Consider the following 15,642-nt stretch of genomic DNA (forward strand, 5'->3'; position numbering starts at 1 on the left):
GACATGAAGCCCTTCTGTATTCTTCCATCTGGTGCTTGACACGTGATTAATTTCTTTATGTACCGGGTAGATTATATCATGGATAAAAACTTCTTTTGGGAGACACTTACCTTGACTGTTCAAACATGCAAACAACCAAACAGGACTTTCTTCAAATATGCAGCTGTTTGGCAAAGACTTGGCAATATGCCCAATGTTTATGGTTTCGTTCTTTATTTGCCTTGTCTCCATCTTCACTGATATAAAAGTCAGTCAATAAATGTACTTTTTCATTACCAAACTATTCTAGCCAAAAGCTGGTACTTGGATGGTATCCTGCCCGTAATTTCTTCAATACCAGACCGGGGAAAAAACTGACTAACATGAAAGAAAACAGCAGCACAACTTCTTTCTCCCTGGCGATACCATCAGAAGAAACAGTTATAATCTGGATGGTCCCTTTCGTTGTCCTCGGAGTTCTTATCGTCATATCAAACATTTTGACAATCATAACGTTTGTAATCAACAGACATCTTCGCCGTCGTAGTGTGTACTGCCTGATTAACTTAGCAGTGGCTGATGCATTGTATGGTGCTGTTTTAACTTCTTATTCTTGGTGTGTATTGGGAGTAACATTCTTTGATTTTGAAGTGGACTTCAAGACCGAGGCATGTTTATTCCCTCGCTCTTAACAATTATGGGTTCTCTGTTGTCTTTAGTTGTCGTTTGTATTGATCGTTTGTACGCAACCTTCTTTCCTTTTCGTCATCGTGCATCTAGACCTAGAGTCTATGCTTTTACATTTATCATCACTTGGTCGTTGGCGTTGCTCACGTCCCTGATGTACCATTTGACACCCAGAACAAAAACAACATTTCCAGTAGTTTTCTACTGGTTTCTTCTCGCGTTATCGCTAACTGTCATGATTATTTCATACGCTTCTATATTCTTAAAGGTAAAAGCTCAAAATAAGTTTCATCAGCCGCACCAGCAACAGGCACGAGTGTTAGGAAATCAAATGAGAGAGAGGCATCTTGCAATGACACTCTTCATTGTCACAGTCTTATCTCTTTTGACATGGCTACCATTTTTATTTGCCCGCGCTTTAAATCCAGCCCGGTACACCTTTTACGGACGGCTAACAGTTCTTCCAAGGAATTATTGCATGGTTTTTCTAATCCAGGCTTCCAATTCGTTTATCAACCCTATAGTCTACCTGTTCAGGATGAGGGATTTTAGAAGTGCTTTTTTTTGTTTGATATCAAGATGTTCTAATCACAGCCGGGTTCATCCTGAAAATGGGGACATTTCACGCGAAAATGGACGTTCATTAGAACTCGAAGCGACACAAGCATCACACAGCAGAGCCGGTGTCAACTAGACTTTCAATTCTGCAACTAGCTTCAGCCGGTGTTCGATTGCGCAAAAGAAAACTTTTTTCAAAAATTTTAGAATTCCGCGGATCGATATGATAACCAAGAAACCAAACTTTAGGTTTAATTCACGTGCACATGCCAAAGGCACAGAATTTGAAGGGTCGAAGGAATGTATGCTATGAACAGATCTATCCGTTCTCTCAAATTTGGAAGCATAATTGCATCGAATTGCAAAATAAACCTATACTCAACTTTTGATGCTTCAGAATTCAATGCGAGTTCATGGCGCCCAGCTTGACAAAGTAAATAACTTGCTTGTAATATAAAGGAAATAAATCATTCACTCAAAAATCCCATTTGTCCCAAACCCGCAATTCTGTCAAAGTCATGTAATTTATCACGTGCACTCTGCTTGCCAAATCATCTTCTCTTTGAAATATAATTCAACTTCTAATTAGAATTTGTTAGGTTTTCTATCCTCCGTCAGAGTGGCCGAAGTAAATAAAAAAACTTTTAAATAATCCTAGTTTTTCGGTCGTGTCATGGGTTCCGATTGGACTCGTGCTATCCCACACCCGAAGCAAAACCGTATGAGTCGCTTGATCAAATTAAAAAAGTAAATCAATATGGTTATGGACAGTTTACTCAACAATACAAACAAAAGTCTTCGTATAAATTTAACCCAGAATTGCAAATTACCTAATTTGAAGTAGTCTCTGCTCCTGTTTAATCTGACGAGCAATATTTTATGGTGCCGTTATGTCTATGTTATTTCAAGTTTGCACCAGACAACGATATGTTTTAATTATATTTTATTTCTAGCTTTCATAATTTTTTTATCAACGTACCAGCTGGTGTTTTTTTTTTCGATTTTTTCCTTTGGATGATTTTAAGAAAGTCTTCAAGAAGCATTTTATTCAAAGGGTGCGTTTTTACAAATAATGTTTGTAAACACTTTCCTTTTTTTTTTTTTTTTTTTTTTTTTTGAAAGAACGAGAATTATATTATTCCTGCTATCGACCATTTGCTTAATTTGACTTCACTGCAGCTCACTAGTTTTGCGGTCGCTATAGCAACAACGTGGTGGCAATTACAAACCTTCCTAATGAATGAAAGTGTTGAAGGTAATCATAATTCATGTTTCCAACTTATTGCTTTAACAAAGATAAAAATAGTCATCACTGAAAACAAATGCATCGAAAAAAACCCAGAGCGATTGGAAATGTCGACATATAATGATGCCCTCCTTTCTATCAGTTATGTGTTGTTTCCTGATCTTGACTTTGTTTAGCTCGATAACATCACTTTAACACACTACAGTATGCTGGGCCAATAACTGGAAATGTCAAATACAGATGGACACACTTGTCACTTTATTTTAGAAATGAAATATTGAACTATGCGCAACATTCTACCCACATTTCTGTTAAGTGGGTTTCTTACTTTCCTAATTGAATTCTTTTTCTAGAATTGAAGTTTTCGCTTGAAGTAGTTATTGTAACGTTTCTTTACCTCTTTTTGGAATTGAAGTTTTCGCCTAAAGTGGATGTTAAAATACAGATGGACACGCTTGTGAAGCAAATTTTATTTTCAAATGAAATATTGAAGTATGCGCACCATTCTACCCACATTCCTGTTAAGTGTGTTCACTTTCCTAAATGAATTTTTGTTTTACGAATTGAAGTTTTGACATTTCTTTGTCTTTTTTTTGGAATTGAAGTTTTGCCTTAAAGTAGCTATTACCCTATGCATTTCATTCTCAACTTTCCTGTTAGCTATCTTCTTATTTTTCTCAAGAACAACGTTTCCTCCCTTCGAATTGAAATCTTAGCTTGAGGTCTGCATTATACTGATTGCCTTAACGTTCCTGTTAAACACGTTCCGGCTTTCTTATTTTTCTAAATGAAAATGTTTTTTTTACGGAATTAAAGTTTTAGCTTTAAACGTTCTTCGCCCGTCCAGCTAGGTACAATATTTTCCTGGAAATTAAAAACAAACATAGTAAAGGAAGCGGTCAAAACAATATTTCAAAAAAAAGCCTTCGTGAAGTGCGGTCATTGCGCTTGTTTGTCTTGAGTCAAGTAACTTTGAAGTTATTTTAGGTGGTCAAAGCTTTTAGCAGGTCACTAAGGGACAACATCAAGTGGGTTCAAGCTCTCTATTTCACAAGTTTTTTTCAAGTTTTTTTCAAGGTTGCGTCAAGTGCAATTGAGATGTTCTGTGGTTTCATTGTCTATGGTTTGACTGTAAAAGGAAAATGCATTAGGTAAAAAAAACCTTAGTCAAACATTGTACCAGATATCTAGCGAATGGTGATGTCTTGACAGACTAATCTCTAATGACCCCGCTTTCATTTTCCAGTTTGCACAAGGTAATCACAAGGGCAGTTGAAAGGATAAGTAGATTTGCCGATAATCGAAGCAGCCTTATAAAAAGAAAAACTATAAAACGATACATATAGGGGTTGTTTTAAGGGTTGGAAACATGGGATAAGATTTTTATTGGTTTTATAGGGTTCTAGATAGGTGTCCCCAATTAGTTTATTCAAATAAGCTAGAACGACATGACACAGTAATAAAGTTTATTATTATTATTATTATTATACAGATTTATTCAGGACCATCAGGACACACGATTATGGGTAGACTAAACATATCGGAAGATTTATTTCAAATCACAAAGCCAACCGTTGAGACAGTTCTAATATGGCTAGTTCCGTTCGTTGTCCTCGGAGTTCTTATCGTCATGTCCAATATTTTGACTATCATAACCTTGGTTGTCAACAGACATCTTCGTCGTCGTAGTGTGTACTGCCTGATTAACTTAGCAGTGGCTGATGCATTGTATGATGCTGTTTTAACTTCTTATTCTTGGTGTGTATTGGGAGAAACATTCTTTGATTTTGAAATAGACTTCAAGACCCAAGGCATGTTTATTCCCTCTCTCATAGCAATAATGGTGTCTCTATTTTCACTGGTTCTTGTCTCTCTTGAGCGACTCTATGCAACATTTTTTCCTTTTCGTCACCGAACAGCAACACCTAGTACATACACTTTGGCCTTCATCATCACGTGGTTGTTAGCGCTTCTTACCTCTCTCTTTTACCATCTTACTCCCAAAACAAAGTCCAATATAACAGTAGGTATCTATTGGTTTCTTTTGGCGCTGTCTATTGCTATTATAATCATCTCATACGCTGCCATATTCCTGAGGATAAGATTGCGAAATCAGCTTCACCAAGATCACAACCACCAATCATCAAGAACAATAAAACTCATGCGCGAACGTCAACTGGCCATTACTTTATTCATAGTTACCCTACTATCTACCCTAACATGGGTGCCGTATATTGGAATGCGCATTTTTTACCCAGTGACCTATACTTTTTACGACAGGTTGAAAGTACTCCCAAGAGGTTTTTCTGTAATCTATGCTTTCCAGTGTTCCAACTCATTGATCAATCCAATAGTCTATTTGTTTAGAATGAGAGATTTTAGAAATGCCCTTTTTAGACTGCTATTCCGATGTTCGAAAGGTCCTCCTCGGCATATAAATCCTCTTAGTAGTTACACTTTTGTTGTTCCAAGACAGGGTATCCCCCCTTTAGAGCTAGAATTAAGTAACTGCGCTTTTGTTGTTCCAAGACAGGCTGCAGGCCCGTCGCCAGGACCTTGAAAAGGGAGGTTCGTTTTTCTGCCAATCTTAGTTATACAAGACACTAGTAAATATTAAAAACTCTGGCTCGCTTGATGTTTTCAAAAAAATAGTAGACGTATCTTTTTCAATGTCGTATTTATTATTAATTTAGTTTTCTTTGAAAAAAAATATTTGTAAAGTTTTTTAAATGTGTTTACGAAATAAATCATATTAGCACTACTTGTCATTTAAAAAGCCTGTAAAAGCTAATGACATTGCCACAACTAACAACTGGAAAATTTGTTTTATGGTAAACCGTTGTATCAAATACAACAGAATATAGACTTTTCCGGCTTGGCTGTGGTATATTCCTATGGGTTATCGAAATTAAACTTGCAAAATGCAAGGGAAAAAAAATTAAAAGTTTATGCGTTTGAGGTATTTTGCGAAAGCGCAAAGTCACTCGCAGAAACTTTGAATGAGAATAAGGCACCGATCACACCTATCCGGATACCTTTGAACAAGTTTCTGAGATCAAATGCAAGTAAACCGATACCTTTCTCATTTAATAAATAAAGAATGAAATCTACCAATAAACAAGTTAAAATTATTATTATTGTTATTCGGTTTATTTTATGTAGGATTTTTGAAATAACATACAATTGAATGGCACAGATTGAACAAACAATCTTGATCTCTGTTAATGACATATTCAAATGGGAAACCTAAAGACTGGTCCATGACATAGTTGACAAGGTCATGATAAGTGATGTCAAATATGACAGAAAAGGCGTATTTTGTTAATTTATGAATAACGAACAAAATCGCTTAAATTCTGAGTCATTTTGCTGTAAAGTTTGACCTCTTCAAATTTAACCTCAGGGAAATTTCTGAAAACATAAAATTTTATCAATTCAAAAAATAATTTATTTAATCATTTATATAGTTCGGTTGCTTAACTTCGTTTTGCATGTGGGTCAAATGCTGCTTTTGTCAAATGGCGCTGTTGACTCGTATACATAAAAATATAATAAAGATAAAAAGCCATTTCTACGAAACTGGTTGAAAAGGGAAAACATCATCAAGTAACACTTTTTGGCACTCAGTTTTTGAAGGACCCCCAGAAATATTTTTAAAAGCCGAATTTGAAAAAAAAAATGCAGCATATGATAATCAGAAATTTATAAATTTTATAATTTCAAAATAAAATACAGGGTGAAAAATTGGTTTTATTTGCACTTTAAGATCTTTCGCTAGTTTGCCGAAGTATTTTCTCAATAAATTTGTTTTACTCGTATTGAAGTCGGACTTCGAATAATCGGCAATGAAGTGATATTCAGCATAAGAAACTTAAGGGAAACGGTTTTGAGGTTAGAAGTAGAACTCTGATTGTATATAATAAAATTGAGTTTGAATATTTCTGTTTGCGTATGAAAAGCTGGCTAATTTTTTTTAGGAGAAAAATTTATCTGCAGTTCAGATTTTTTTCTGAGCTCATATATCGTAATGGTAGCTTAACCTGACTTAAGGAATAATTCATTGCGTAAAATTGTTTTTTTGTTGTTTTCTCTCTCTCTCTCTTTTATTTTATAGTTTATATATATTTTATATTTTTTTCTGATTTGTTTGAACGCAAAAGAAGACATAAGTCATTAGCGCTGATCGTTGTCCGGAAGTTTAATTTAAATTGACAAATCTAAACGTATCACGCCTATTTTAAGGGAATTACATTGGTTACCAGTTAAATACGCATTGAATTTAAAATTATGCTTATCACTTACGAAGCATTATAGGATATGGCTCCAGCTTATATTATCAACCTTTTGACAAGATATATTCCAACCCGAAGCTTACGATCATCGAAGAAAGTTCTCTTAAATAAAACAAGCCAAGCAAGAACTTCAACATATGGACAGAGAGCATTCTCGACATTTTCCACATTTATGGAACTCATTACCAGATAACATTAAAAACGCTCCTAACGGTGGATTCATTTAAATGCTTGTTTAAGAGATACTTATTTTCTGAATAAAATTTTTAGATATCATATTTAATAACATTACATTATATATGAATATATATCCAGTTTTTATCTGAAAGATATAATATCATCATTTATCATATTATATATATTATACATTATATAATATATTATTATTATTAATATATTATAAATATATTATAAATATATATTATTAATATATTATTATTATTAATGTATTAACGGTGGATTCATTTAAATGCTTGCTTAAGAGATACTTATTTTCTGAATAAAATTTTTAGATATCATATTTAATAACATTACATTATATATGAATATATATCCAGTTTTTATCTGTAAGATATAATATCATCATTTATCATATTATATATATTATACATTATATAATATATTATTATTATTAATATATTATAAATATATTATAAATATATATTATTAATATATTATTATTATTAATATATTATTATTGTTATAATTATATATATAATATATATTAATATATTATATATTATATTATATATTACACATTGAATACAACATACATTTATTTATTTATTTCTCTTTTGATTATCATGTGGATCTGCTCTCGACTTTAGGTGTTCTGAACTACACCATGTTGTGCTGGTTGGAGCTCTTATGGTGGGGAGTAGGCCCGCATGGTACCATTATTCTAATTGTTTTATTTTACCTAGATAGATAGATTAGTTTACATTTGTATAGGTCTTGTAAAGAGCATAGAGACTCGTTATATGCGCTTTTAAGAATCTATTATTATTACTATTATTATTATTATTATTATTATCATTATTATTATTATTATTATTATCATCATCATCATTATTATTATTATTATTATCATTATTATTATAAACGTTTTAAATTTTTTTAAGCTTTTCCACGAAATACGTAAATTAAATTCATTAACTCTTATTCTACGAATAAGCCCACAAAAACATATTGTGTAGTACGTTGATGTAGATTGAATATTTTTTTGACGGCAGATGATAAAAGAAAGACGAACGCTGTAGGTGACTCGGCATGATCACAACCACGTTAGAAGTTTGGAATTCCCCATCATTTACTAACGTAAGTGCACACCGGAGGCAGATAATAACATGTCAAGTAAAATCAATAAAAGGGCTTTATGTAAATCTTTAGAGGTTATATGTCGAGAAAGATTGTCGGTCGTCTAGTTTTTATATACGCCTTTTTTACGTTTAAAATTATACAATTTTCTTACAGATTAAAAAAAGTTGTGGAATATGAATTTCATTAAACGCGTATTTTTTGTTTTGTTGTAAAATAGGTGGATTCGACGCGAAATGTTAGTACGTTTTTCTTTGAATCAGCCTTCATTCAACCAACAAAGCCTTAGATACTGTATATGTAATATAGATGGTATCTTTGTTATAAAGATCACTACTTCTTAAGCCATCGAAAGTATCCGCATTCGCATGGTATAAGAGAGTGGATGGATTTCATCGGATGCAACTGAGGTGTTATAGACGCTAACTTTGTAGTTTTTAATTAACTAATTTCAAGTACATTTATTTTAACTTTTTTATAGGCTTTTATGGATTCTACTTTAAAATCGGTATATTTATCAATAAATCTAAAACTTTCGTGAACTCGTATCAAGTAATATTTATTACCATTTTTTTTTTAAATTATCATTTTGAATTACGATGATTGGATATATTTGGAATTGTATGACACTCCCCTAATTACTTATATTATACTTTTTAATAGTAATTAGTTTAGTATATAAGAAGCGATTTTCTTTGAACGTTTCCATTTGTTTCAGCCTGATTCTTAACTTTAAGTTTTTATCTATCTATCTCGATGGACTGCACAAGAATAATAAATATTACGGGGAGCTACCCTCGATTACAAAGATAATATGACATATCTTGTACATGCCTTATGTGAAATTCATCCATTCTCAAATACCCTGCTAATCGGACATCAGTATTATTATTGTTAAGTGTTTTCAACCATACTTTGAAGAATGAGTTTCAAAAGCCGAAGGATGTAGGTGGCTTTTACAGTTAAGTCATATTTGCATATTTTAATTTATCACTTGCTTCGTTAATGGATTGAACTATTTCTCATCAATGTTAATGAAGAAATTCATCAGTAATGAAAACAAGTTGACAACTGTTTCTTGCACCATTAACAACCTGGTGAACAGCTGCTTAGTATCATCCTCTACCTCTAAATTTGAACCAGTTAAAGAGGTTAGCTTTTGACTCTTCACTGGTCTCTTTTTGGCATGTTAAATCTTACAAGTGAGTTTTTATACAGACACCATTTTGTCTGAGGAGAATCGTATGATGTAAAAAGCTGACCTAATATATAATGATAGCGTGTTCTACAGCTCTTTAACCAATTGCAAGTTCAATCCATTTTAGGAATTACCAACTATTTGCTAATCTAAAATTATTTCATAGAGAAGAAAAGAAGAAAAACTCTGTGTCGTTTTTTATGAAAAGGTAGGACGCAGATTTTTGTGTTATTCGTTCATTGGTTGACAAATATTCACTCAGTTATATATATATAATATGTATATATGTTTGTATGTATTGTTGATCATTGTGTTTTTATTATAAACATAACCTATTCCTTCCTATATATTTTTCCTGCCAGAAGGAGAAGAAGAAATGGATAACCAAACATCCTTAGATTCTGAAGTTGAAATGTTAACGACTGAAGCCGTTATTGTCTGGCTCACTTTTTTTGAACTTATTGCCATCCTCATTGTCTTCTTCAATGTCGGAACAATTTTAACATTTGCCACGAGCCGAAATCTTCGTCGCCCAAGTGTGTACTGCCTTATAAACCTAGCAGTTGCTGATTTGTTATATGGCTTGTCTGTGATTCCTTACGGTGCCTACCATTTCGTTCTTAAGCTTTTCGATCCGCGTTTGGAATCAGAAAGCATAGCAGAATTTGTCTTGAGGACTTTAATGGAGTTAATGTTTCTAGCGTCTTTACTGTCGTTGGTTGGCGTTCCTATCGAACGACTCTTTGCAACTTTCTTTCCTTTTAGGTATCGTACGATAAAAAGCACTTTTTTTATCAAAATATTTGCAATTATTTGGGTTCTATCGATACTTCTTGTTATTCCATATCAAATTAGTTCTTTTTATGGCTACAGTTCATGGCTTAATCCGTACAGTTTTTTCATCATTGACTTGCTGTTACTTTGCATTATTATTTTATCATATTTAGCTATATTTATTAAGTTAAAGCTGCAAAACCAACGCCATAGACAACATCAGCAGCAGGATACAGTGGAACTAACACAGAAACGGGAGAGACACATCGCAAAGACTTTATTTTTTGTCACTACACTATCTTTGTCGACATGGTTGCCGTACATTATCTTTGAATTGGTTCAATTGTCGCATCCAAATCGTTCTTTTGGAATTGTATCCAGAAATGTTATTGAACTTATACAGCTATCAAATTCTCTTATTAATCCTATAGTCTGTCTGTTTAGGATGAAGGATTTTAGAAAGGCTTTTAGCAAGCTGATTTGCAAATGTTTTCATAAAAGACAACGCATCCATCCCATGGTCCATGATCCACAAAAGCCTACCCTTGAGTTGAAGTTTCTTAAATAATTGCATAGTTGCCTAATTTTATATTGGAATTGTGTTGCTGTTCTTAAATGCTTATTTTGCCTAGTAAAGTTTTGTCTTCAAAGTTGTTATTTAGTGGACCTGCACTCCGGTTTAAAATCTTCTTATAATTTTTTAATTAATTTGTTTTTAAAATTCTGCATTGTATTTCGTAGCGAAAGTTTCCAAGTGTTTTTTTATTATCTCTTGATAAAACGAAATACTTTCCACCAACGACGACAAAATATGCTATTTCTAAAAGGTATTTGGTAAATCTTTTTACGGATGTGTTTTATCTTCTAGACGTTTTTTTCCGAGCCGAAAACTTGGAATTAGGAAATCTTGAGCTAAGAACAAAACGTTTGCTGATTGGCTAATTCGTTCTGCCTGATAAAACTGGGATCACCTGGTTTCCATTAGAGATTATGAATGTTCATCAGTTTATCGAGTCATTTAAGAGGAAACTTAAGACCCATTTTTTAATTAGAGTTTTCCCTAGTTGAAACAGTTCTATATATACGTTATTATATATTACTTTTTATTGATTGTAATTTTTATTTCAATTTATTCTATTATTATTTTTAGTGTTGCGTTATTAGAATGATTGTAAATAGCGCATTTGAATATGTACTAGATACCTGAGCTTTACAAGTTAATAAATTATAATTGTAATTATTATAATTTATTACTATTCATTTATTTTTTTAAATCCTCCCTTGTCCTTTAAACAAATTTTTTAAAAAATCTTGAATAGTTATGTTATAGACAGGGCAGAAAAACGGGTTCTAATTTCGACGTTTATGCGTTAATAAGCTTTATATTTTATAAACAGGCTCTTTAGGGGCTGATTAACAAAATACCAAAATTTTGGGAAAGTTGAGGGATGGGTATTTGAGATATAACGCCCTGAACGTTGGGAGAAATGATATTTTGATCAGCACAAAAACTAACATTTTCGCTAATACTTCGAAGTAGAATTGCTCGAGGTTAGCAGAATTTTATGAAAAGTTTAAAGCACAAGAGACACGAATGAAACACTAAACGTTTTTTTAGCATGAATAAGAGATAAAGAAAGAAATTGCGAAAGTAGCAGCCTTGTCGTTTTTCTGCTCTGTCTATGTGATATGTATAAGTAAAGCATATTATTATAATTACATCTTAGTATTTGTCTTCTTTTTGTATTTTATAATTGCTATTAATATTAAGACCAGCTTATTATTTTCTTACTAAACTATATCAGCTATTTTTACTCCAACAAATTTCCAAATGGGATCCTATAAAGTGGTCACTGATAAAACCTTTTCCGCGTGCTTAAAAACAAACAAACAAGTGAACCAAATAGCGCCAAAAACAAATGAACGAACAATCAAGTGGAAAATGCAAAACTAGCTTTTAATAATGGCGTTGTGAATGTTGCATATGAGAAGAAAAGCTGTCAGTTGTCAAAAATGTCCGCTTTTATTTATTAAACAGCCTGATCCATTGATTCAGCATCAAAAACCTAGTAAATGAATACACGTATATTTATTTAGCCACTACGTCTTTTACATCTTTTGAGTGTTGCGAATGTTGAAAAATGACTGTGCGAACACAAACTGTCAGGTTTTACCTATAAAATCACCTCCGTTTATTCACCATTAACTTCTGAATTCGGTTTACTAAGGAAATTTTGCTGCTGCTCGCATCTAACAATTTCGAATAACGTTCATCCGGTCGCTTTGCAAAATGGTGGCCATTTTGATTGCATTCTAGGAAGTTCGTAATTAAGGTTTTTTATCGGTTTTTATCTAAATATTGCGAAATATGTTTTATCGCTCTTCAAAAAACAACGTATGCGATGTTATCATACGAATCTTTTATCTCACTTCGATCCAGTTGCTGTATACCTGTTTCCAAGGCAACCTTTTAATTGATACTATTCTATACTGAATCTTAATAATAGTATTTGCAGAATAGGTAATAATATATTATCAGTTTCGTTAGTGCTTAATAGTGCTGTTGGAGCACGATATTCCTCATCTACACTGATCATGAAATAAATCAAACTTTCCTATCAATAAAGGACTAGCTCGTCTTGGTAATGTTTTTTCCACTTATTCGCTTTTCTCTCCAAGTCATATTTGATTTTCAGTCTTTGTCTTTTCCCACGACCCGTTTAGTCCTTCTATTGATGACATTTTGGTAATGCCATTTGATTTAACTTTAATCTCAAATAAACCTGGAGTAAATATAATTATACGTACAATGACACGCTATTCATTTGATGTCTATGTTTACTTTCAAGGTCCTGAATTGTAGTGTTGTTGCTTATACGTACGTATACATTTTGCCTTTTTAATTAAAATAGAGAAAAAACTTACAGCCAATATAATAATGGTGACATTTTAGATTACGTATTAGTTAAATAAAAAAGACGTTCAGTTGACGAGTCCGTTTGGCACCTATTTGTTAATACCAACCATTTTTCTCGCTCTATAGCAAATCATTGTTGCTTTCAAATTTCTTGAAAAGGACTAAAAGCTATAGATTTTTACAAGATTTTCAATAAGCTTCATGTACATCTATGATGCAAAACAAACGAATGGCAAACATACAAGACAACGAATCGGTGCCCTTTGATTCCAGGTGTAAACCAGACACTTCGGCGAATGCTAACAAAATATGGTTGGCGACTTTTATATTTGTTGGTACTTTGATTGCATTTTCCAACCTTGCGACAATCTTAACGTTTATCATCAACAGGCGTCTTCGTCGTCGTAGTGTGTACTGTCTAATAAACTTAGCGGTGGCTGATATGTTGTATGGAGGATCGCTAGCTGCTTTTTTTACGTACGAGATTTATCGTTCAGAGCTCACAGATTTTGCTTCTGAAGTACGACTTGAACTAGTCGTTGCAAGAATGTTTATTCTTATAACGCCAGGACTTTGTTTGGTCCTTGTTGCTCTTGAGCGTTTGTACGTCACTTTCTGTCCAATCCGGCATTTGTCTACGAAGAAAAGCACATACGTAACATTTTGCCTTGCAATGTGGATTTTATCGGCAATCTTTGCCCTAGCACTTCATCTGACTCCTGACCCATTTTACTCCTATTTAACAGGGTTCTGTTTATTTATTGCATTATTGTTACTTCTTGTCATCATTTCGTCTTACTCAGCTATTTTTGTCAAAGTTAAGCTTCAACGAAAACGAATCCAAAGACTTCAGCAGCGAAAAGTCATCCAAGGAACACAGAAACGCGAAAGACATCTCGCAATGACAATGTTTTTAGTAACAATTTTAACACTTATAACTTGGCTTCCATATCTAGTCATTCAGGTGTATTCCTATGTTTCCTTGTCGTGCATTTCTTTTCATATATTCCTTCTAACTATACTTGTACAGTTCTCTAACTCAATTATAAACCCAATTGTTTACGTGTTAAGAATGCATGATTTCAGAAGAGGATTAATTGCCCTGGTATTTAGATGCTCCCGTTATCAACCATTGAATGTGGTTTATCCGCTTGTGCAAGCTGGTCATCGACGGATGGAGCTAAACCTATGTTAGCACTGGATGGACTTTTAAAAGCTTTTCCATTATATGGGGCAAACATATTTTTCGTTCCTTCTTTCACCCGTTTTGATTAAAGATCGAGCTAGAACTTTCTAAATTCATATGCTCTGTACTAGCCAAAAGGTAGTAGGGTAGTGGATCGAGAAATAAGCATAATAAAATATGTTCTTGGCAGAAAGAAGAAAGATCTGTAATTTTTCTGTAATTCTCAAGTGTCACGCTTAACGCTGCAGCAGTTGATTTTACACACTTCTAAAATTGAATTTTCTCTTGATTTAGGACAAGTATGCTGAAACGTGTTAGTACATATGATGTAAAATAAAACAGTCAAAGTATGACAAAACCTAGATTTAATGTATATGTTTACCTTACTAGTACTTGAAGTGCATGTTAGTGATCCCTTAATGACATGGAAGAACATGGGCGTATCCAATATTTGGTATTGGCTTGGGGAGGGGTGGGGGATGATTTCTTCATCCCAAGACAAACTAAACTGCCAAAAAGATTACTATCAGACGCTAGACCCTAGACGCTAGACCTTGCTGTTCAACTAAGATATCAGCGTTATAAGATAAGGTATAAATTCTATAAAATGGCGATCGGTGATTAGCGATTGCACGACCGAAAGGCACAGTGGGCATAATATAAATAATCTAGGCGTTTTTAATGGTTTGATCGGTTACTTGAACACTTAATAATTCAAAAACAATGTATCGCTGACATGAATATTGATCAGAAACGAAAGTCATTCCGGCTATTCTTCACCTTTTTGATTTTTACTCTTTTGACTCTTTTTCTTTTTCCTTCTTTTCTTTTCGTAAACTTTTTCTTTCCTTTTCTTGTTTCTTTTCTGTTTCTTTTCTTCTTCGCTCTGTCTTTATTTTTTTAAACTCTTTTTCCCTTTCCTTTTCTTTGCATTTTAAGATCTATTAAAACCGAATTTACTTGTGGGCTGCCTGTGCTATCATGGCTTCCCATAATGCACTTGTTCCATGACAATGCTGCACGTGTTCATCGAGATGGCGGCATGTATCACGGTAAGAAAGTTTTTCACCTTTTCCACCCTTTTTTATGCGTTAATCTTTATTAATTAAGGATTATTATCATTTAAATAAGTAGAGTATCACTTGCTTTTATAAACACAAAGATTATTGACTCGAAATCGGGGCTCTTATGATTCGTAAACTGGTTTAAAAAGTTGAACAGTTCCAACAGAAAAGTCTCTGCAAACAACATGTCTGCAGATTCTGTAAATTATGTAACGAATAATTATCTTTGCTTTACACGTTGGAGTTAATTAAAGTTGGTTCACATCTTTTTTATAATTTTTATATCACCTAATTGAAGTTTGATTGACTTCTTATGTAATTTTTATATCACTTATCGAATCGTTCAATGTGTTTTTTCAATGTGATTTGATTAGCGTTTTTCATTCACAAATCCACTGAATTCATTGTCTGACATTTGAGTCGA

General features: G+C 33.2%; 2 protein-coding genes and 1 pseudogene across 3 annotated transcripts in view; all 3 read left to right on the plus strand.

The window, feature by feature from the left end:
* LOC116302115 (adenosine receptor A2b) overlaps positions 1 to 10,841 on the plus strand; it is a 29,108-nt gene extending 18,267 nt beyond the window's left edge. For both annotated transcript variants that reach the window (XM_089034657.1, XM_031711325.2), the window contains exons 4-6: positions 7,995 to 8,079; positions 9,444 to 9,485; positions 9,640 to 10,841. In XM_089034657.1, coding sequence (XP_088890783.1) covers positions 9,654 to 10,619 — 966 coding nt within the window. In that variant the 5' untranslated portion in view covers positions 7,995 to 8,079; positions 9,444 to 9,485; positions 9,640 to 9,653 and the 3' untranslated portion in view covers positions 10,620 to 10,841. The remainder of the gene's footprint in view (positions 1 to 7,994; positions 8,080 to 9,443; positions 9,486 to 9,639) is intronic.
* On the plus strand, positions 112 to 5,137 carry LOC116302111 (uncharacterized; annotated as a pseudogene).
* A 1,712-nt stretch (positions 10,842 to 12,553) lies between the features above and the next one.
* On the plus strand, positions 12,554 to 14,459 carry LOC116302113 (uncharacterized). The gene has a single exon (XM_031711320.2). The coding sequence runs from the start codon at positions 13,180 to 13,182 to the stop codon at positions 14,161 to 14,163; it is 984 nt and encodes a 327-aa protein (XP_031567180.2). The 5' UTR covers positions 12,554 to 13,179; the 3' UTR covers positions 14,164 to 14,459.
* The last annotated feature ends 1,183 nt before the right edge of the window (positions 14,460 to 15,642 follow it).

Source organism: Actinia tenebrosa, unplaced genomic scaffold, assembly GCF_029948245.1.
Source record: "Actinia tenebrosa isolate PJP-AT-01 unplaced genomic scaffold, QUT_ActTen_1.0 PGA_scaffold2__45_contigs__length_23673736, whole genome shotgun sequence".
In the NCBI taxonomy this organism is placed as follows: Eukaryota; Metazoa; Cnidaria; class Anthozoa; order Actiniaria; family Actiniidae; genus Actinia; species Actinia tenebrosa.